At 50.8% G+C, this 22,136-nt stretch overlaps 1 protein-coding gene across 2 annotated transcripts; it reads right to left on the minus strand.

Annotated features, from left to right (window-relative positions):
- Positions 1-976: 976 nt before the first annotated feature.
- LOC100274124 (putative threonine aldolase family protein) lies at positions 977-5,703 on the minus strand. Of its 2 annotated transcripts, NM_001365814.1 has the most exons (10): positions 4,907-4,972; positions 3,567-4,019; positions 3,364-3,475; positions 3,237-3,287; positions 3,039-3,110; positions 2,823-2,955; positions 2,424-2,482; positions 2,233-2,330; positions 1,720-1,786; positions 1,440-1,623 (listed from the first exon to the last, which is right to left on the minus strand). In NM_001365814.1, exons 2-10 carry the CDS (start codon positions 4,007-4,009, stop codon positions 1,540-1,542), a joined length of 1,119 nt encoding a protein of 372 aa, NP_001352743.1. In that variant the 5' UTR covers positions 4,010-4,019; positions 4,907-4,972; the 3' UTR covers positions 1,440-1,539. The 2 variants fall into 2 exon arrangements, with proteins under 2 accessions (XP_035820548.1, NP_001352743.1); XM_035964655.1 differs by lacking the exon at positions 2,424-2,482 and having other exon boundaries at positions 977-1,623; positions 3,567-5,703.
- Positions 5,704-22,136: the final 16,433 nt, after the last annotated feature.

Raw genomic sequence — 22,136 nt, forward strand, 5'->3', positions numbered from 1 at the left:
ACTTGCTGCCAACAGAACAGAACGGAACACCAACGTGGCAACTAAAGTCCTACACGCGAGAGGCCAAAAGTACAGAAAGCCACAAGGCATCAGCACCACTCAGAGTCACCCCCGTCCAGGACACCCGCTCGCTACCAAACGAACCAGCCGAGGGAGTAGGTACCAAAACCCGAAAACGCTAGATATGAATGTGGGTATTAGATGATTTATCTATCCACAGGATTAAAAAAAGGTTTATATGACAAGCGCGTGAAAAGCAACTTTTATTTATTAACTATTATTTATTTATTGAAACAACTGAATTGATAAGCTGCTGCAACCTATTTTATACAACTTTAGTTCAAATCTGTGAAAAATGTGGAATTAGCTTGATAGATTTCTTTAGGTCTCTCGAAGAACCCTAACCACTAGATTAATACCAAAACAGATCATACCTTCGATTCAATCGCTATCACGTTGGTTGGTGACGCTCTGCGCAAGGACAGCAACGTTCGGGAAAGCGAGCTCGATGTCGATGGTGAGCTTTCTGTTGCTGACAGCCTCCCTCTAAATCGGTTTAGGATTTAGAGGTGGGAAAACATAGATGAGTATTGTAAACCTCGTACTGAGTCAACCCTCACCTCTCTATTTATAGGGCTGGTAATGGATCGCGATCCAAATGCTTCTTCACAAATTGACAGAGCCTTAAATAAAATTTAGTTAAAAAATGAATGGAAATAGAGCCCGATTCTAACCCGATCTGATCCTTAAATTTTATAATGTAAAATTTAGAGTCTATTGTCACCCCTATGCACAACAGGGGTCTACCAACCTAATCTTGGGCTATACGTCCCCGATCAAGACGCAAGGTTAAAGGCCCAGTTCACCGTTAGGTGTTAGGCTAACTGGTGGAGATCAATTCCAACAAAGCTATATCAACCATTGTCTACCATGGAGCGGCCCGGTAAGGGCTTGGTTAGCTCTCAATCCATGTGGATTAAGTGGAATTGGATGAGTTTAAATTACAAGCAAGTCAAACTTCTTAATTTTTTCTAATATCATCTAATCCATACGAATATCCAAACAAGACATAAGGCGATACATTGAGCTGGGATTGATGAGTGATGACTGACAGTGCAGCTGTCTTCCATTCCATGCCATCAACTAAACGCACGCACCTGGAGCACGCCACCATTAGCTCATTTCTACATTTGATAGATTCCTATCCTTATAAGTAATCAGTGCGGCAACATAGCTAAAGAAACTGTATTGTCTGGGCAACGTATGTTCTGCATTTGCAATACTTCATTGCATCCGTCTTACCAGGAAGCGGAAACGGACCAGGTAATTCTGAGAAGGTAAGCTATAGAGCACAAGAACGAACACATCCGAGTGAAGAGTAAACAGCAACAGCCATCCGGCAAAGGTGTGACTACAAATTAACAGCTAGATTTTTTTTTGGATCAAACGGGCACACGAGTGGTGTGCCCTATTTCATTAATAGAGAAGAGTTTTAACAGCTAGCGTTGATAACAAACAAGCAGGACACCCTGCTGACGTCTAGTGCCAATATGAGTTTTTGGCAGTACCATTCGTCAAATGCTCCAACTTTGTACCGCCCTTCAGTAGCTCTTCAACAGCTTTCTGAAAACAAGGAATATGTACCATGATGTCCACACTATCGCTGACGAAGTGAAAACTGAAAGCAGTTCAGGGCTCCTTTTTTTTTTTTTTGCGTACCTCGACACACGTCAATGCATATTGAACATCGCTGTCTGAAATCTGGTAATGGATGACGAACCTGACACTGCATGATACGAAGCACAAAGCTCAATATGGATAGCTAACCTTGGATGTGCCCTTCATTAAAGATACTACTGCAGGTGTTTAGATTAAGGTTCTGACTTGCTATGTGATATGATTTGCCTGCCAACCAATCAACCCAGTAGCTTGCAATATTTAAAGGTCTGTTTGTTGTAAAATTTGGGACTGTGTTTACCAATGGAGTTTGATATTCACTCAAAGTTATGTTATGTGTAGGTTTTTTATGTTAACTTGTTTGGAGAGAATCTATATGGTTTTCTTGCAAATTGACAGTTCCTTTCCCAAATTTTGGTCAAAAGAAACCATATCACCGACAGAATTCAGATCCCATTTATCGGTCACCTCCAATGAATGTTTTCTATAATTGAAAAAGGAGACCGAAGAATGGAGCTTCATCTTGTAATGGGGGCAAAAGGAATGGAGTTTCACCTTTTTGAACTTGCTGGCATTGCAAGAACATTGCGCTGTTCCAAGACTTGGCATAGCTTGCTCGGTGAAATGCGTGGATCCACGATATCGAAGAACACCTTATACAAAGTAAAGGAATGTCATATGCTGGACCTTTCCGGTTTACATTGTGGAAAATAAGGAAAATATAGCGCTTCATCATTGACACTGACCATATTGGTCTCGACTGAAGACGAATCCACCGTAAGCTGTTTAATTTTCTTCAGGCCCTCTGAGGAAAAAAAAACATAGTTACGGGTTCAGGAATTCAGTCTAACAAGGATCTGGTTTCTTTTCTAGAAATACCATGAAACGAGCAGTGTTTGTTTTCCTTGTATGCATGTTTTTTTTTTGTGGGTGGGGGGAGGTGCGACAAAAGTTTTGCTGAAACTTTATTAGTAGAATAACGAAAAGAGGTTATATACAATAGGAAATCTTGGATATGCATGTATTAGTGAAGGTGTTTCAAAGCAGAGGGGCTGTTCAGTGCTTGTGAACTGTGCACAACAAAAATGAAGTGAAGTTGGACTCAAAAGAAAGAAAGAAAGAAAATACTACTAAATTTTTGAAACCTGCCAAGGCTTTAGCCTTCCTGTGATCATCCGCAAGCTTTCCCACGGTGTCACGAACAGCAACATAAGCAGCGGCACAAAGAACTCCAACCTGCCTCATCCCACCGCCTAGGGTCTTCCTAAGAATTCTAGCCTGAAAAGGGTGGTAATGTTTTCAGATTCCCACTGCAGCATGGTCTCTGCAGTTTAGACTTGAAACAGAGAAGTCGACCAAACCTTGTCGATGAAGGCCTCTGAACCAACAACAACTGATCCGATGGGTGCGCCTAACCCTTTAGATAGGCATACCTGCGCATAATGTTTCAGAGAAATGAGTAGAATCACCGCCCGCATATGTTACTACCTGAAGGTCGGTCATTTCATACGCATGCCTGTTGCGAATTGACCGCAGAACCCAGCGACTTGAGAACGTACCGAAACTGAGTCGGCAGCTTTTACAAGTCTATGTACAGGAACTCCCAGTGCCTGAAGCATGGAAATGTATTTCGTAAGCAGGTGTCCCTGCGACTGGGAGTGTGTGTGTGTGTGTTCAGGTGCTTACCACAGAGGCATTGAAAATACGAGCTCCATCGATGTGAAGCTTCAAGCCGTGGTTCACGGCAATTTCGCCAACCTTGTCTGTGTACTCTACAGACAAGCATTTCCCACCAGAACTGCAGAACGAAGAGTATTTACAAGTAAAAAATATACACGTGCGGCCTGACTTCGCGTCAGTTTAATTTGAAGTCGTGCTATGCGACTCACTTGGCATGCGTGTTCTCCAGGCAGATGAGCCTGGTCGTCGGGTACAGCAGCGCCCCGTCGGGGTTCCTGATGGCGTCGACGATCCTGGCGAGGTCCATGGTGCCGTCGGGGTTGTTGGGCACGGTCCTGGGGTGCACGCCGCCGAGGGTGGAGATGCCGCCGTTCTCGTAGACGTGGATGTGGGAGGCGTCCCCGAGGATGACCTCGCTGCCGCGGACGTCGCAGTGCGCGAGGACGGAGACGAGGTTGGCCATGGTGCCCGAGGGCACGAACAGCGCCGCCTCCTTGCCCAGGAGCGCGGCCATCTCCGCCTCGAAGCGGCGCGCGGTGGGGTCAGCGCCCAGGACGTCGTCGTCGACGTCGGCCGCGGCCATGGCGGCGCGCATGGCGTCGGACGGCTTGGTGACCGTGTCCGACCGGAGGTCCACCACGTTGGTCACCATCGTGCTGCGACTGCGAGGCGGGACGAGGACGAGAGAGAGTAGTCCTTTGTTAGGATGACGGATGGGTGAAATAGACCTGTGGAAGCTCACGGAACGGGCGATGGACTGGTGTGTGGGTGTTTCGTCACATCCTTGGACAGTACAGCTTCGTATGGCCTAAAGGCTGCCTCTGTCAAGATATGAAGGAAAGTAAAAAATGGTCTTGTGGTCCTTCACTGGCAACTCAGCTCCTACACGGCAGATCAGAGGTGAAAAGGGGGGTAAAGCAAGAGGACGATGTCGCCTTTTCACCCGAAACAAAGAAGCGTCCGGAGCCACTCAGAGACACGACGGCACACGGCAGGGACGGAGCCGAAGCACACACAACTCAACTCAACTCAACTCTATCCGCCGCCCAGCTACCACGGAGCTCTGGGTGTCGTGTCGTGTCGCGTCGCGTCGCGTCGCGTGGCGTGGCGTGGCGTGGCGTGGCGCCGTGTCACGCTCACGCATTTCGCCAGGAGTCCATCAAAAGTGGACGGAGCCACAAAGCGACAGAGAGATCCCGGCGCCCGCAGCGATGCGAGCATGGCTCCAAGAACGCGGCGGTGGAAGGAGGCGCTGCGCACGGGGAAACGACACTGCCATCAATCGCTCCCCGTCCCACCCAACAATGGAGTCGCTCCCCGTCCCACCCAACAATGGAGTCGCTCCCCGTCCCCCCGTGAGGCCGTGAATACTTGACTCGTTTCACCCAGAGAAGATGACTCCGGCGGGCACGCGAAAGACCACGGGGCCAGCCAATTCGGCAATTCCCCCGTAGACAATAATATCATCTCGAGGCGCGGCACAAAAGACGACAGGTGAAACAGGTGAGGGCAGGGTCGCGCACCGGGATGCGAGGATGAAACGACCTACCTGCTCTGCCGGGACGAGCGGTCGAGGGACTGCGAGAGCGAGACCGGTGGGGAGGCGGGCCGCGCGCCGTGCTGAGAACCTTGGCCTTCGCGGACGCGGGGCGGCGGTGTTTTATATAGAGAACGAGAGGCGCAGGCGGCGCCCTGGGAGAGTGGAACTGGGCGCGCCGCCACGAGCGCAGTCTGACAGCAGGTGCCCCGACCAACTTTTTTTTTCTTTTTTGCAATTTAGTCCTTTTTAAATTTTATTTACAAAAGTATGTTATTTACAGTTTGATTTTAAAAAATAAACCTCGCCTAGCTAGCACACACCAGCGCCAATGTTATTGGCGCCTAGGTGTTAGACATGGCGATGGTGTTGGTGGTGACCTGGCACCTACGTGGTAGGGGTAGGCGCCATAGATCTTGGCGTCTACACCGTGTACAGGGGTAGGCGTCAGGCGCCTACCCCTTTAAACCGAAACGGGCCCACTTTTCTCTCGTTTCTCTTCTCATTGCCTTCGTCTAGCCTGCCGCCCCGCGCCGCACCTCCGTCGTCGCACCTGCCTCCGTCGTCGCGCCACCATCTGCCACCGCGTCATCACCTTCCCCACCGGCGCCCTCCCCGGTGTCTCCCTCCCCGCTGGCGCCCTCCCCACCGGTCGCCTTCCCGTACATGGTGAGGATTGCTTGGTGCAAATGTTCATCGAGGAGGGATAGACGGAGGCCGGTATTTCTATAGATGTCCTTATGCATACATAACTATTATTTCTACTTCTTTGTTTTTATATGGTTTTATAGTTCAGTAAAACTAACTTTACATATTTATATAGCATTCATTGGTGCAAGAAAAGTGTGGGTTCACTCGGTGGGTAGATCCTCGCCCTATTTTTCCGCATGCGCAATACATATCCTACCTACAAGAAATGATATTCGATCTAGAGAGGGAAGTAAGCATGACAAACAAGGAGGAGGAAGATGGAGACAACAACAATGGAGATGGTTCACAAGTGCAACTATGCCCCGATCTATATTGTTCGTGCCCTTGTCACAACACAAATGCTGGTCCACCCGCCCTCCACCGCAGCCACACCAACCATTGGGAGGATACTATGGAGAAGGCTCCACACAATTCGGAATGTGGGAGCACTACTAAGAATGTAGGAGCACTAGTCTTGTGTACCTCTGTATCAGTTGCTTTAAGTCTTCTGTATCAATTGTTTTTAGTCAACAATTTGTTACTTTGAGTACCAAACTAAAATATGAGTAGACACTGTTGGTGACTTGTTCTCAAATGCTATGAATCAAGAACAAGGCAACACAAAGTGTTAAATGTTAAAGTCCTTCGTCCTTCGAAGCATTATTTCCCTTAGGATATAACGATCTTCGGACGAAGGTCATGAAGGACGTACCTTCATCATCACGGTTATAAGATAATGAAAGATGAAACATATGAAACATGAAAGGCTATATGAACAGACATATAATGTTATTCATATATTATCATTATATAAACTTGGATATTAAATATAATGTTTAATTACGTTTATACCTTCGGCTTGACAGAAGGCAAAAATCCAAGTATGGCGCGCGAGCAATTACATGATAGCGTGAACAGTACAGGGGTACTGTTCATCTATTTATAGGCATAGGACGCAGCCTGTGGGGAATTACATTCATGCCCTTTACAAAGGTCTACAATCATAATACAAATTATCATGGGTCGATTGGTCATTTCATCTTTAAGTCGGTGTCTTTGGAAATATACTACGAAGCCTTCTGATTGATAGCTTCGGCTTTGTGTCTATCTTCTGAAGGTGTTTCTTCTTATGGGACCTTCGGTGACGAAGCAGACCCCAACAGACACAAAATCTAAAATACTTAATAATGCAAAAAATATAACCATAAAATCGAGTTCTTATGGAGTCTAAAAAAGTGTATTACTACATAATATTTTTTGAGACTTAAACATCAGAAATGATTGCTCACTACTGAGTGCAGTGGGGCCACTTTCCCTTCCAGAAAGCATTCGGGTTCTCCTCCATTGCCTCCTTTGCACGACGTGCACGCTCAAGCTTCTTCTCCCTCTCCTCTCTGTAATCAGTGACACGTCTCATTTCCTTCTCTTAGATATGTTGTTGCTCCGTCGCAAGCTCCTCTTGTTTCTTATCTACCCACTCCTTGTCCTCTGCATCCCACTTCTTAAGATTCTCCATCCATTTTTTATCTTTCTCAGAGATTTATGTGTAGGTCCACTGCTCAAAATTACAGAGCGATGGAGGAGTCTACAAAACATTCAATGGTTAGTAGAATTACTTCGTATGAAAACGGTTACATGTTTAAGCAATTATTCTCACCGTTGAATTGATCTGACGTTGAGCAATCGTCGGCTCAAAAAGCATAGTTAGCACACATCCAATACCTCTGCCCATAAGTGTCTTCTTCATCTGACTTAGCAACCTTGCAAGGATCACCGAAAAACAAATAAGCTGTCGAAGAGGGAATTCTCCGGCCGGGAGGCGAAGTGCACCCGCCCTAAATCCTAAGATGAGGAGGGGGCTTAAGCGTTTTACCTGTTGGTAGATAAACGATGAACTCAGGAACACGCGAGGATTTAGAGTGGTTCGGGCCGCCGGAGCGTAATACCCTACTCCACTGTGTGTTGGATTGCTGTGAAAGCTTGACAGCTGAGAGTCTAAGTCTAAGTTCGGTCTGTCTAAGTGTGTCTGTCCCCTTGTAACGTTGCATGCCTCCCATTTTATAGCTCAAGGGGGCGCGTACAAGGGTGCTGAGCCCCGACATGTGGGCCCGGGAATATAATGGTTGTAATACTTGGAGTTGCTGGAGCAATCTTCTTGCACCCTGACATCCGCGATCTGCGTGGTATTGGCGTGCAGGGGTAGCTTCCCTGGCAACGCATAAGTGATGATGGACACAGTGCACCTTACAGCACGGGCGCACTGTTTGGCAATGGACTAGACAGGCACGCCGCCTGCAGGATGGCATGGACGCCGCCTGCCGGCTGAGTGGACAGGTCACAATAAATGCTGAGGCGGCACATCGCCTGTCTGCAGGGTGGATAGGCGGCGCGTCCTCTCCGCAATAAATGCAGAGACCGCGCGGCCCAAAGGCCTTACGTCAGGCTTCACCCGCTGGCTTACGTCGTCACAGGCAACAAGCCACGTGCCAGCATCGGGTCTCCGCCTGAGCGGAGAGCGCAAGCGCACGGGATAAAGCCTGGGCACGTGTCAGTACCGGACCCTTGCTTAGGCCAGGGTATCCCCTGTCTCGGGACCTCATTATGGGTGGCCCGAACCTTACTCGGAGGGATCCGGACCCCATCCAAGGGACTCGGCACGCTTACTTGGGAGTCTCGGACCGTATTCGGGGGTCTGCGCTGTGCGTATAGGGGTCCGGTGCTTCCTCGTCTGGTCCAACTGATTGCATCCTGGGATATATCATCTTTTCTGGCCACGTGGTGCCCCTGGAGCCGTCCACGTGGTGGGGTCGGGTGTTGTTCACCGTGCGGCTAGAGATTGCTGCACGGGCACCGTGCCTTCATACTGTAGTAAGGGGTACCCCTGATTCAGGGTACCGACAGTGGCCCCCCGAGCCCGCCTCAGGGGAGGGAATGAGCCTACAGGTGGGGCCAAAGTTTGATTGGCGATTGGCACGCTGCTTTCGCGCGCTTGCTGTAATTACTACTTGTTCACGCCAACTGTCACGCCTGTCCCCGCGGCTGACTGACCCGTGACTTCCGTACTTGATGGTTTCGCTGGGCCATGCGTGGGGTGCCTCGATACCGCTGCATTGGTTTTGAAAATTCACCTTCTCAGTCTTCTGTGGCGGCCCCGAGGAGGCGCGCTACTGGCGCGAGCGGCGGTGCGACTTCTCTGCACCCAGGAACCGGCACCCAAGGAGGATGACTCGTGAGCCTGGGCCCTTGTGCCAGGGACTGGGCTGTTGGTTTTGGCGGAGGCGAAGAGGCGCACTACCGCAGGCGGTGGCGCGCTCTTCACGCGTCGGTTTGCCTTCTCCGCACACAGAAACCGGCGCGCCAGGTGCATGACATGTGGGCCTGGGCCCCCATGCCAGGGGTTGGACCGCTGGTTGGGCGAAGACGAGGGGGCGCACTACCGTGGGGCGGTAGCACGCTCCTTGTGCGGCGGTTCGCCTTCTTGACCATTGGTCGCGGCGAAGATGGAGGGGCGCACTACCGCGGGCGGTGGCATGCTCCTTGTGCGGCGGTTCGCCTTCTTCGCACTCGAAGAACAGCGCGCCAGCTGTATGACTTGTGGGACCGGGCCCCCGTGTCATAGGATGGATACCCCGGTGTGCATCGGGGGAGACTGTTCACGACGTTTCGAGGCGGGAGCGGGGGAGTCTGCCTTTAAAGAAGGGTTCATCCCTCGAGTAACAGCCATGCCTTGCTTCTCTCCCACTCACGGTGTCCTCTCGCCTCCGAGCTCTCTGCGCCCCTTTGCCTTCAAGGTCTCTGCTTTGCGTTGTTGTAGTTTGCCATGGCCTTGTAAGTTCATCCCGAGCGTGCCCAGACTGAGTGAGTGCTTGACATGGTATACCGCCTGCTTGGATGGGATGCCGGCGTTCGGCGGAAGGATTTGCGCCGGCGCCATCCACCCCGGTGAACTTGCCGCTGGAGAGTTCGTGCCTTTTGCCCTCCCCAGCGGGTTGGTGCTGCCGGTCATGTCTTTCCTCTGCTGGAGGTGCGCGGCCTTGTGGGAGCGGCGCTCTTCCACCGGTGCTTGGCTTCAAGGATGTTCATCAGCCTCGCAGTGGTGGACAGCGAGCTGAGCCGCGGCTCCGCCTCCCACATGGGCTGATGATTCGCCTCTTCCTCCAGCATTCGGAGGAAAAGGATGATCACCAGCCTTGTGAAGGAGGCGAACTTCGGGTACGCGGTCTCGGCCAGGCCGCAAGCACCGCGTGCCGCCGTGCTCCCAACTCCATGGCTTGGATGGTCTTGTCCTCACCCCCGTAGGAGGGCAGGGGCGAGGGCCTCTTCGCCATGGCGCGCACGCTGAGGTGGTCGCCACCGCTGGGGAGGCTGCTCGGCGCAGAGGTGGTTGCCGCCACTGGCAAGCCGTCGGTGCAGAGGTGGTCGCCTCCGCTGGCGAGCCGCTCGGAGCAGAGGTGGCCGCCGCCGCTGTCGAGCCGTCGGTGCAGAGGTGGTCGTCGCCGCTGGCGAGCCGCTCGGAGCTAGCTACCCACGCGACCCTACTAGTGTGGAGGTAGTTCATACCTGTAGAGTAGAGATGGATCTAGGACTCCGCTTGAAGGCGAATGTAATACTTTTGCTTTTTGTAAGGTACTTTTGAGTACTATTTATCAAGCAGTATTAGCACTTATCTGTGTACCACTTGTCCTTGTTGTGTGTGGTGTAACCGATTCCTCCTTGGTACCTGCCCCCCCTGGGATGTAGGCTTGATTTGTCGAGGCTGTAGACCAGCATACCTAAGAAAGAGTTGGCAATGCCCCCAGGAGGTAGCCTCGACTGGGACCTGGGCCTGCACACAACTTCGGCTAGGGAGCATTAGTAGTACACCCGCAGGACCCGCCATCTGACACTAGCCATCCTTTGATACATGCTCGGGGCCTGCAGGGTCTAGTCTGGGAAGCCAAGTTGTGCGTCCGGACCCCCTGGATGGTGGTTCTAGATACTAGGACACCCGTCACAGAGTGGTGGAGCGTGCAGGCCCACGGTACGGGACCAGGCTGAGCGGCTACACGTCTGCGGACCACCCCAGGAGACAAAGTGCCCATTCTCTAGTTCCGGACCCCAGGTTGCCGGACCCACATGACTTATAGCTCCAAATACTAGGGTACCCGTCACGGAGTGGTGGAGTGTGCAGGCTTTCGGGTACGGGACCAGGCTAAGCGGCCACACAGGCTCCGGACCACCCCATGGAACGGGCTCCCATTCTTTAGAACCGGCCCCCAGGCTGTCGGGCCCTCCTGCTTTTGCAGAGAGGTCCTAAACTGCAAGCATGTCTGTTCAATTCGGATGTCATCATGTCTGATGGGATGGGAACTGTTTGGGTGGGTTAGATAAAATAACATCCAGTAAACTGCAAGGTAAGACCATGGAGCAGTACGATAAAACTATCATAGAGGCACATCTGAGGGGGTAAATCTTTTCTTTATAACCTGTCATGCATGGGTGCAGACCAACAGGCCGCCCTTATGAGGGCGGACCTCACCGGGCTGGCGTACACGTATGCGTTATCTAGTTACAAAAGGGAGAAAACTTCGACCCCTCAGACTTGCTCCTATAGATAGAACTTACAGAGATGCTCCAGTGGTCAGGAAGAGGTACTCCTTCAGTCGTAGCAAGATAGTCACCCCCGGGTCGGCGTATTCCCATCACCTTGAAGGGTCCTTCTTAGTCGGGGGAGAGTTGCGGAGCCCTTCTTGGTTTGGTACTTGCCGTAGGACTAGGTCCCGACCCTGGGTTCCCATCTGCGTTTGATGATGGAGTCCTCGTCCTCGTGTTGTAGCCATTTCTATATGGACTTGTCAGAAGCCTGGACCCGTGGGGGGTCCAGAAGGGTTTCCGGGGGAAGGTAGGCTTCGGCCCCATAGACCGGGGAGTACGAGGTCCCTCCGGGGGTCCATCTAGTTGTCGCCACCGGAGTAGGAGTCTCCGGCGAAGACATCCTTCAGGTCCCCCTCGGGTGACTGATACCCGAGGCCCCGTTCAGCCGCGGCCACCTCGTTGTCGTCGACCCTTTCCTTGCCAGGTCGGCGACGAGGTGGGGAGCCGTCCTTGGAAGACTACTCACGTCGCTCGCTGACGCGTTTCACGAGGTCGATGATCTCACGACACTCCGCGGCGCTATGGAGACCGTTGGGGTGCACAGGGCATGAGCCGCTGTTACCCTTCTGCGGTCGTGGGCGTTTGTTGCGGTCGCCTCGGTCCCCAGTCGCGGCTGCGACGACTAGAGCGGTGGACCGTGGCTTCTGGTGGTCGCGGTCCTTCTTCTTTTTCTTTTTACCGTCCCTGGGGACGGTACCCGAGCCACCCGTCTGGATAACCCCAGTCTGCGGGGCCGAGTGCCATGCACGGCCCTCGGCGGCTCTGGCGCACTTGTTGGCCAGAGCGAAGAGTGTGGAGACAGTTTCCACGTCATGTGTGGCCAACTTCTCCAACATTTTTTCATCACGTACTCCCTTGCGGAAGACCGTGATGATGGAAGCATCGGAAATGCGAGGTATAGTACCTCGCACCTTGGTGAAGCAGGAGATGAACGTCCGGAGAGTCTCCCCGGGCTCCTGCCTCACTGCGTGGAGGTGGGCCTCCACACCGTGTTGCTGGTAAGCGTTGGCGAAGTTCGCAACGAACCGCGCGCAGAGCTCTTCCCAGGAGTAGATTGACCCTGGGGCGAGGTTCATGAGCCAAGTCCGGGCAGGCCCAGACAAGGCGACATGAAAATATGTCACCATCACAGCGATGTTTCCACCTGCTGCTGTGATAGCGGTGACGTACACCTGCAGGAATTCCGACGAGTTTGACGTACCGTCGTACTTTTCTGGTAGGTGCGGCCGGAACTTGGATGGCCATGACACCGCGCGGAGATGATCCGCGAGAGCGGCGCAGCCCACGCCGGCCAAGGGGACACCCGCTTGGGACCGGGTGCCTATTGGGGCCTGTGGTGCTACCGCAACGAAGTCTTGATCGAGGTTGCGACCCTCGATGTTTTGCCGGCGCTCGCGCGCCCTCTCTAAAGAGATTCAGGCGTCCTCTCCCGCACGCCTGCGGTTGAGTTCTGCCCGGAGGTCGTCGGTCTGCGCGCCCCTTACTGAGGGTGAGCGCACAGACGTCGTCGCCTCACGTTGGCGCCGGGATGACCGAGGCTTGGACCTGGTCGAGGTGGAATGCGCCATGCCGAGCAGCCGGTCGACGTCGTCGCGCCACTGCTTCATGGCCCCTGACGAGGCCGTGGAGCTTGGAGGGTGGCGCAGTAATTCTCTGGCCGTGGTGGCGCCACCCTTGACGGAGTCCAGGACGCCTGTGCAGGCGTGTGCTGCCGCATAGCGTGCACAACAGCAGCCCTAGACACAGGGAGGTTGGATACTCGTGGCACGGAGGACGCAGCTTCTTCCTCCTCCACGAAATCCTCCGAAGTGTCGGCGCGGTGCTCAACGATTTGCACCATCATACCGAGCAAGGAAACAAGCAAAAACCTAATGCCAAGCCCCCTACCTGGCGCGCCAAATGTCGGAGAGGGAATTATCCGGCCGGGTGGCGGAGTGCACCCGCCCTAAATCCTAAGATGAGGAGGGGGCTTAAGTGTTTTGCCTGTTGGTAGATGAACGATGAACTCAGGAACACGCGAGGATTTAGAGTGGTTCGGGCCGCCGGAGCGTAATACCCTACTCCACTATGTGTTGGATTGCTGTGAAAGCTTGAGAGCTGAGAGTCTAAGTCTAAGTTCGTTCCGTCTAAGTGTGTCCGTCCCCTTGTAACGTTGCATGCCTCCCCTTTTATAGCTCAAGGGGGGCGCGTACAAGGGTGCTGAGCCCCGACATGTGGGCCCAGGAATATAATGGTTGTAATACTTGGAGTTGTTGGAGCAATCTTCTTGCACCCTGATATCCGCGATCTGCGTGGTATTGGCGTGCAGGGGTAGCTTCCTTGGCAACGCATAAGTGATGATGGACACAGTGCACCTTGCAGCACGGGCGCACTGTTTGGCAATGGACTAGACAGGCACGCCGCCTGCAGGATGGCCTGGACGCCGCCTGCCAGCTGAGTGGATAGGTCACAATAAATGCTGAGGCGGCACATCGCCTGTCTGCAGGGTGGACAGGCGGCACGTCCTCTCCACAATAAATGCAGAGACCGCGCGGCACAGAGGCCTTACGTCAGGCTCCGCCCGCTGGCTTACGTCACGGGCAACAAGCCACGTGGCAGCATCGGGTCTCTGCCTGAGCGGGGAGCACAAGCGCACAGGATAAAGCCTGGACACGTGTCAGTACCGGACCCTTGCTTAGGCCAGGGTATCCCCTGTCCCGGGACCTCGTTATGGGTGGCCCAGACCTTACTCTGAGGGATCCGGACCCTATCCAAGGGACCCGGCACGCTTACTTGGGAGTCCCGGACCGTATTCGGGGGTCCAGGCTGTGCGTACAGGGGTCCGGTGCTTCCTCGTCCGGTCCAACTGATTGCATCCTAGGATATATCATCTTTTCTGGCCACGTGGTGCCCCTGGAGCCGTCCACGTGGTGGGGTCGGGTGTTGTTCACCGCGCGGCTAGAGGTTGCCGCACGGGCACCGTGCCTTCATACTATAGTAAGGGGTGCCCCTGATTCAGGGTACCGACATAGGCACTGAAACACCCCTTGGTAAAGGGCTAAAGGCAGCGGGTCGAATGCAGTACTGGTCAACGGAACCTTCCTAAATTTTAATAAGTACCGTTATACAAACTGTTTCGATTAGATGGTACAGTCTATACAGCGCTTACCTTTGTTTGACAAATTTACCACGCCTAGACATCCTACTATCAAATAATATGGAGTTTAAAAATTAGTCGAATACATACATCTACAAAAATGATAGAGGATCTCCAATAAAGAAAAAATATAGTAAAATAATGGAGATTATCGTGCCACCAACGACCAATAGATTGAACAAAATAATTGAGACAAATCAAGAAAAGTACCTTGACACTAGTAAGGAATGTTTGTCGTAGTGAAGAGGAGAAAAACGATATGGAGGGAATAGAACCGACGTCTATTTTATAAGCACACATGAGTAGGCACCAAGATCTATAATGACACAGATCTTGGCGCCTACCCCTGCCATGTAGGCGTCAGGTCATCACCAACATTATTGCCACGTTTAAGAACTAGACGTCAATAGTATTGACGCTGACGTAAAGTTCATTTTTTGAAATAAAACTATAAAGGTTACATTTATGAAAATAAAACTGAAAAAAGGCTAAATTGCAAAAAGAAAAAAGTTAGGTGCCTCCGACGGTCCGACCCCGAGCAAGCGGGCCATCTGCCTCTGCCCTTGGCCAGCGCGCCTGTTTCCTGACCACCAGTTGTCACGTGCGCTCCTGCACCGCCACGCAGCCGCAGCCGCAGCCGCGAGGGTTGGTTGTGTTTGGCTTTTGTTCCTATCCGCGCCTCCTCTACACTACACGTATTGTGCGTAGGGATGAAAGTGGTAATCCGAACTGTTAGAACAAATTTAGTATTTTAAAATAGAAATGTATAAAATTTGATGTTGATCTTTTCTTATGTTATCAAGCACATTAGTACAAATGTGAATAAAATATTATATAAGTTGTTTTATGTATTATTTGCTCTCTACAACACAAAAAGTTGAAAAAATTACCGAATTTGTTTCCGAATCCATACCGAAGTTTATATCTATTATTTGAGAAAATGTAGAATGAATTTAAGGTTTACCTTTTATGAATCTTAACAAGCTGGATGTTAAAAACAAGAATACAAATTTGTATTGTATATTCTATATCCTATTTATTCGCAATCAAAGAAAAAACTGATTACCGAATAAATACCGTTTCCGACCGTTTTCATTTGTGCGGCATCCATAACGCTTTTTTCTGTAAAACGTGGATGTGAGTTCTTTCTCTGCACAAACTCCATCTGTGCAGATGAGCAAGATATATTTATCGAGGTGGGTACTGAGTACAGTTGTTGAGATTTTGACAACACCACATTGACGTTTCGTCAAACAAAACACTTTGTATTTAAGATTATGGTAATGAGAGTGTGTGTGAGAGAGAGCAAAAGATTGGTTTACGACAAACTGGAAACTAATGGCCTATATTTGTAATGCGTACATTTGTTCCACCCGTCTGGATGAATCTCACCACGTGATGTGAAACAAAGAGGTACGAAAATCTAAGAAGGGAAGGAAGGACGAGCCCGGGAGCAGCCACGGCGGCTACAGCTGCAAGTGCAAGTCGCCATCAGTTCGGATCCACATCCACTATCCACTGCGACAAGCTAGGAATCTTAGGGCGATTTATGGCCACTAGAACCCAATACGGAATCGTCTTGCAGCAGACAACTTCCGTTCGGAGATTCCTAGTGCATCACAACGAACACAATACCAACTAGCAAAGTGCCCGCACGTAATATCGATTTTCATTTTTGCTGAAGAATATAAAATATAAAAAATATATGTGTTTTATTGGTTAGGTGGTGTGAATACGGGTTTCAAACATAAATATATGTGTTCTTTTTGTACATAATCATTTTTAACTATTTAAACGTTGCAAGCGGGAGCGGTCATATTGGTGTACAGCAATACGCTGGGAAAGCCCTCTCCGTTTTGGCTGTTCTGCCGTAGTGTTCAGTTTAGGACCTCTGACGTACTAAAACACAAGTGGCTTTAATCGGCGTCAGGACGTCTCCTAGAAAATCCTACGGAAGCGGAAGAGCTATGACCTTCCAATAACTAGAGAAAGTTTAAGTCGGACGGTGCAATCCGGTCGAGCCGGACTAGATCCAGACGTCTATAAAACAGGACCCGGAGTGATAGGCTTCAGTTTTTTACGCTCCACCCCGGTTCATTAGCGACGGCGGTTGCCCCAGAGCGTGCCGCGGCGGTGGACCCCCAGTCGGTGGCCGCAGCTCTATGACCTCGACGCGCGGTGGCGGAGGTTCCTCGATCCGAAGTAGTGGCGGTGGTTCCCAGGTCGGTGGCGGCGGCTCCCCGATCCAGAGGGCGAACGACAGCGGGCCCCTGTGCAGGCAAGCGGCACCGTCCCCGAGGCCCTGAGGAGGTGGCACTTCCAAGGCCGGCGAGCAAGCGGCGCCCGTCGACGTGCGAGTAGCGACGGTGACGCATGAGGCGCGAGGTTCGAGCGAGCGGCGTCATGGAAGGCGCGAGATGCGCGCAGCGATGATCGCGCGTGACATCCTTCGATTCGGCGCAGTTTGGGCGGCTCGAGTGACGACTAGGGATGGCAACGGGGAATTCCCCGCTGGGGAATAGCTCTCCATCCCCGTCCCCGCGACGAAAAACTTCCCCGCGGGGATCCCTACAAACGCTTGCGGGGAACATTTCTTCCCCATCCCCGTTCCCCGCGGGGATAAATCCCCAACGGGGATCCCCATATCCCCGTTTAAATTACAATTAAGACATACGTACTTTGCTATTAATGTTAAATATTGTCACTTATACACATTGTCAGATATAAGAAATCATTATGCATACATCAAAATGAACAGATTTGTACAATTAGTGGTCTCTTGATAAGGTAATTATTTATTTTTGTCGTTAACTAGTACAAAAAAATATAGTCACGTGTAAGTTTAACGGGTCCCCGCGGGGAACGGGGATGGAGAATGCTTCCCCGTCCCCATCCCCGTTTACCCGTCGGGGGTTAAATTTTCCCCGTTTATATCCCCGCGGGGGAAGTTTCTTCCCCATCCCCATCCCCTAATGGAGGAATTCCCCACCGGGAATCGGGGATCGGGTCCCCATTGCCATCTCTAGTGACGACCTACATTTGTGCTTGTGTCATTGACGACGTCCTCCGACCACTACCTCCTTCGATTCGTGTTTTCTTTTCGATTATTGTGTTTTATGCCTACCACATGTATTATTTACGCTAAAAACTATACGATTTTATGCTTGACATAGAGTTTGTATATCAGTTTACTGCATGCATATTTTTTGCATGCACATTGTAAAGGCAATTCCTTGATTTATGATGTTCGTAATTTGCGCGCATGCAATGGAAACTCCCACGATTTTGCCATAATTTTTGGATCTGTATAAAAATAGAAATCGCATGCATGCGGCTGCCATGTTTTTCAAATCTACCATAAAAATAGGATCGTAATAACAACCTACTAGAGTTATCAACCTCTCACATTGACTCGGTATTTAAGCTTATAATTGAGAGATTTTATGCTCAAAACTTAAGGTTTTTACGCTACTCCCGGATATGCGTCCACCAGTGAACAACATGCCAGATTTCTTACGCAGTGTAACGAATTGCATAAATACCTGCACCGTGTAGTATAATTTGTATCAGTATATATCATAAACTAGTTCTAATGTGTTTAGCTGCATGACTATTAGAGGGATCCTATATTTATGAATAAAATAAAACATTAAATACATTTTTTTGTTTCTAGGCATGCAATTCATTTCCTTTCATTGCATATTCTTTCCATCATAAATTTGTGCGCATGCAGTTGGTAACAGATTTTTATGCAGTACACCGAATTGCATAATTATCTCACAATGTAGCATATTTAGTATTAGTATATATCATAAAATGGTCATTACGAGTCTAGCTGCATGACTGTTGCAGCGATCCTAAATTTATAGAGAAAATAAATCATTTAAAAATAGAAACCGCCACACATATCTTTCCTAAATTTACGCGCATGTAAGGGAACGTGTTTGACCAATGCATGCATTTTGCCATATTTTTTGGATCTGTATAAAAATAGAAACCGCATGCATGCGGCTGCCATATTTTTCGAATCTGCCAAAAAATAGGATCGTAATAACAATTGACTAGAGCTATCAACCTCTCACATTGACTCGGTATTTACGCTTATAATTGAGGGATTTTATGCTCAAAACTTAAGGTTATTACGCTCCAACCTAGAGATGCGTCCACCAGTGAACAACATGCCAGATTTTTTACGCAGTGTAACGAATTACATAAATATCTACACCGTGTAGTATAATTTGTATCAGTATATATATCATAAACTAGATCTAATATGTTTAGCTGCATGGCTGTTGGAGATTTCCTATATTTATGAAGGAAATAAAACATTAAATACGATTTTTTGTTTCTATGCGTGCAATTCATTTCCTTTCAGTGCACATTATTTCCATCATAAATTCGTGTGCATGTAGCTGGTAACAGATTTTTACGCAGTATACCGAATTGCATAATTATCTACGCAGGGTAGCATATTTAGTAGCAGTATATATATCATAAAATGGTCCTTACGAGTTTAGTTGCATGGCTGTTGCAGCGATCCTAAATTTATGGAGGAAATAAAGCATTTAAAAATAGAAACCGTAACCCATATCTCTCCTAAATTTACGCGTATGCAAGGGAACATGTTTGAATCATGCATGCATTCCTTTTTTTGCGCGCACAGACGTGGGACGGATGACACAACCGACATCCTGGTTCAGTCGACGTGCTGAGTTGAACCAAGTTGCAAGAGTGATCGGCCTGGACTTTCTTTAACTATTGGAAGCACAGGATTTCTGTTATACCTCTCTCTGTCTATATATAAAAGAACTTTATACAAGATGCAAATAACAATCAAGTGCCACGTACAGCTCACAGGGCTCGAAAAGAATGCTTTGACCGACGAACTGACAAACAGGGCTACGTCATTTGGAAGTTTCCAAGATGCTCATGAAGAGCTAATTAAACAAATCACTCGCTCGCTATTACCAGCATGCATGCATGAGGGCAAAAAGCAACTCGGTTGCCAAGTCCAAATCCGCCAGACCATTTGTTTGCAAGCGTGGAAGATAAGAGCACGGCGTACTACCGTATGCTAATCGCTGATAAGAGCACGGCGTACTACCGTATGCTAATCGCTCACGGTGTGTTGTCAGATGCGTACAAGTGTACAATGCCATGTTCTGCAGCCGATCACGACGACGACGCAGCGTGCAGCTTTGCTTCGCTGGTGCTGAGTAGCTGCACGGCTGGCGGATAGGGTGGTGGACCTGACCTGCACTGCACGCCGTGTGCCGCCTTCCTTTGCCCGTGCAAGTGCGCCCGCGATGCATAAGGACCGAGGATAGCGCACGGCGGCACAGCAAACACAGCATGCAACACGCTTTTTGACTCAGGGAAATTGTTCTTTTGGGCTGTGTTTGGTTTCAAGCATGCTTCTCTCTGCATTTACTCATTAATTTAGTTTTAGTGACTAATGATAACATAAAATTGTTATGACTAACATGTGCTTTTTAAGTTAGGTTGCAGTAAACTTCGGATGAGTGTGCCCTTGTACTGCATGAGAGTTACACTGTGTCGGGTGTGTAACATATGAGGTGCACCGAACAGGGCACTCGGAGAGCTTGCAAAAGTGGTCTCACACATTTTATACCACCAAATAGTGATCTGTATTTGAGAGGCCTAATACTCACCGAATGTTTCAGGTGTGCCACCGACATGGCACTAGACAAGATACTCAGAGAGATGTACAAACTATATATCTCCGGATTATATTCACCAGATGTGTACGATTTGACACATGTATCAGATGCCACGTACAATAATGGCTAGTTTCATAATCTAGCTGTTGCGAAAGCACTGACATTGTATGCTATAGTGGGTTAGGAAAATCACATATCTTTTCTGCCTTTTAGATCTTTGCACTATCTACGTGATTGGTTGGCCGGACTATTGCGCCCATGCTCGCATGGTGCGTTGACTGTGTATGTGTACATGACTGGTAGCTTGCATCGCATGGACGTAGCCTGCACGCACTGGTGCAGACGCGGCATTTTTCTACCCCTCCATCTGCACGCGCGGAGATGCCAGGAGGAAGCTTCCCTGGTGGAACAGGCTGGTGGGAGTCTGGTCCAAGCGAACGTAGCAACCAATCGCGCTGTATGTGTTTCTTGTATGTTTTCACTTTCGCGGTGACTTGTGCATATTATTATGATCGGTTTAGAGAATATAGTCTCGTTAGTGTTGTTACACAGTGATACAATATTGCTACTAGTAGTACTTGTCGGCGTTTCGACCCCGGGGGTCCCTGGACCAACGAGTAAATTGTCGCTGCGTATCCCAGCCCAGATGGGTCGGCGCGAGACGGAACACAAGGGGGGGGGGGGAAGGGAACCGCGACTCGTGTTGTCCTGCGCCTAGGGCGGATGCGCTTGCAGTAGGGGGTTACAAGCGTTCGCGAGGGAGAGAAAGAGAGAGAGCCTGTCTGTCAGCCCGTCCTCCCGCGCGGCCAACCTCTCGTACGAGGGCCATGGACCTTCCTTTTATAGATGTAAGGAGAGGGCCCAGGTGTACAATGGGGGTGTAGCAATATGCTAACGTGTCTAGCAGAGAGGAGCCAGAGCCCTATTGACATGCTGACGTGGCTGTTGGAGAGGTGTTAGTGCCCTGTTCATGTGATGTTGTGGCCGTCGGAGGAGCGTTTGAGCCCTGTAGAAGCACAGTTGTCGGGGCTGTCGGGTCCTTGCTGATGTCTCCTTGCTTCCGTAGGAGGCTGAGAACCGCCGTCGTCATGGGAGCACGCGGGGTGCCATCATTACTTGTTTACCAGGGCGAGCCAGATGGGACGCCGGTCTTGTTCCCCGTAGCCTGAGCTAGCTAGGGGTAGGGTAATGATGTACCCCCTTGTAACGTGGTCGGTCCGAGCCCAAGGTCGGGCGAGGCGGTGACTCCTCCGAGGTCGAGGCTGAGTCCGAGCCCCGGGGTCGGGCGAGGCGGAGACCGTCTTCCGGGGTCGAGGTTGAGTCCGAGCCCTGGGGTCGGGCGAGGCGGAGACCGTCTTCCGGGGTCGAGGTTGAGTCCGAGCCCTGGGGTCGGGCGAGGCGGAGACCGTCTTCCGGGGTCGAGGTTGAGTCCGAGCCCTGGGGTCGGGCGAGGCGGAGCTTCCTATGACGCTTGAGGCTGGACTTGGCTGCTGTCAGCCTCACCCTGGCGAGTGGCACAACAGTCGGAGCAGGGCAGACGACGTTGTTTTCCTGTCAGGTTTGTCAATGGAGGGGCGAAATGACTGCGGTCATTTCGGCCCTGTCGACTGAGGAACGCGCGTCAGGATAAGGTGTCATGTGATCCTTGCATTGAATGCTCCTGCGATATGGTCGGTTGGCGTGGCGACCCGACCAAGGTTGCTTCACCGCGAAGCCTGCCCGAGCTGGGCCTCGGACGAATCGAAGGTGCGCCCGTTGCTTGAGGAGGCCCTCAGGTGAGGCGTGATTCCGCCTGGGTCCACTGTTCCTGCCCGAGGCTGGGCTCGGGCGAGGCGAGATCGTGTCCCTTGAGTGGACGGAGCCTTAACCTGAATTGCGCCCATCAGGCCTTTGCAGCTTGTGCTGATGGTGGTTACCAGCCGAGTTTAGGAGTCTTGGGGGTACCCCTAATTATGGTCCCCGATAGTAGCCCCCGAGCCTCAAAGGGAGTGTTGGTACTCGCTTGGAGGCTTTATCGCACTTTTTTGCAAGGGGACCGGCCTTTCTCGGTTACATTCTGTTCCGGCGGGTGCGCGCGAGCGCACCCGCCGGGTGTAGCCCC

The sequence above is a fragment of the Zea mays genome, chromosome 2 (assembly GCF_902167145.1).
Source record: "Zea mays cultivar B73 chromosome 2, Zm-B73-REFERENCE-NAM-5.0, whole genome shotgun sequence".
Lineage (NCBI taxonomy): Eukaryota > Viridiplantae > Streptophyta > Magnoliopsida > Poales > Poaceae > Zea > Zea mays.

Bases quoted from the DNA above. Each gene is read 5' to 3' on its own strand.
- LOC100274124 (NM_001365814.1), bottom strand. From the start codon at position 4,009: ATGGTGACCAACGTGGTGGACCTCCGGTCGGACACGGTCACCAAGCCG. The intron at 3,288-3,363 runs GTAAGCACCTGA...TCCATGCTTCAG, and splicing joins GTATTTTCAATGCCTCTGTG to GCACTGGGAGTTCCTGTACA. The intron at 2,483-2,822 runs GTTTCAAAAATT...TTTTTTCCTCAG, and splicing joins GAAGGCTAAAGCCTTGGCAG to AGGGCCTGAAGAAAATTAAA.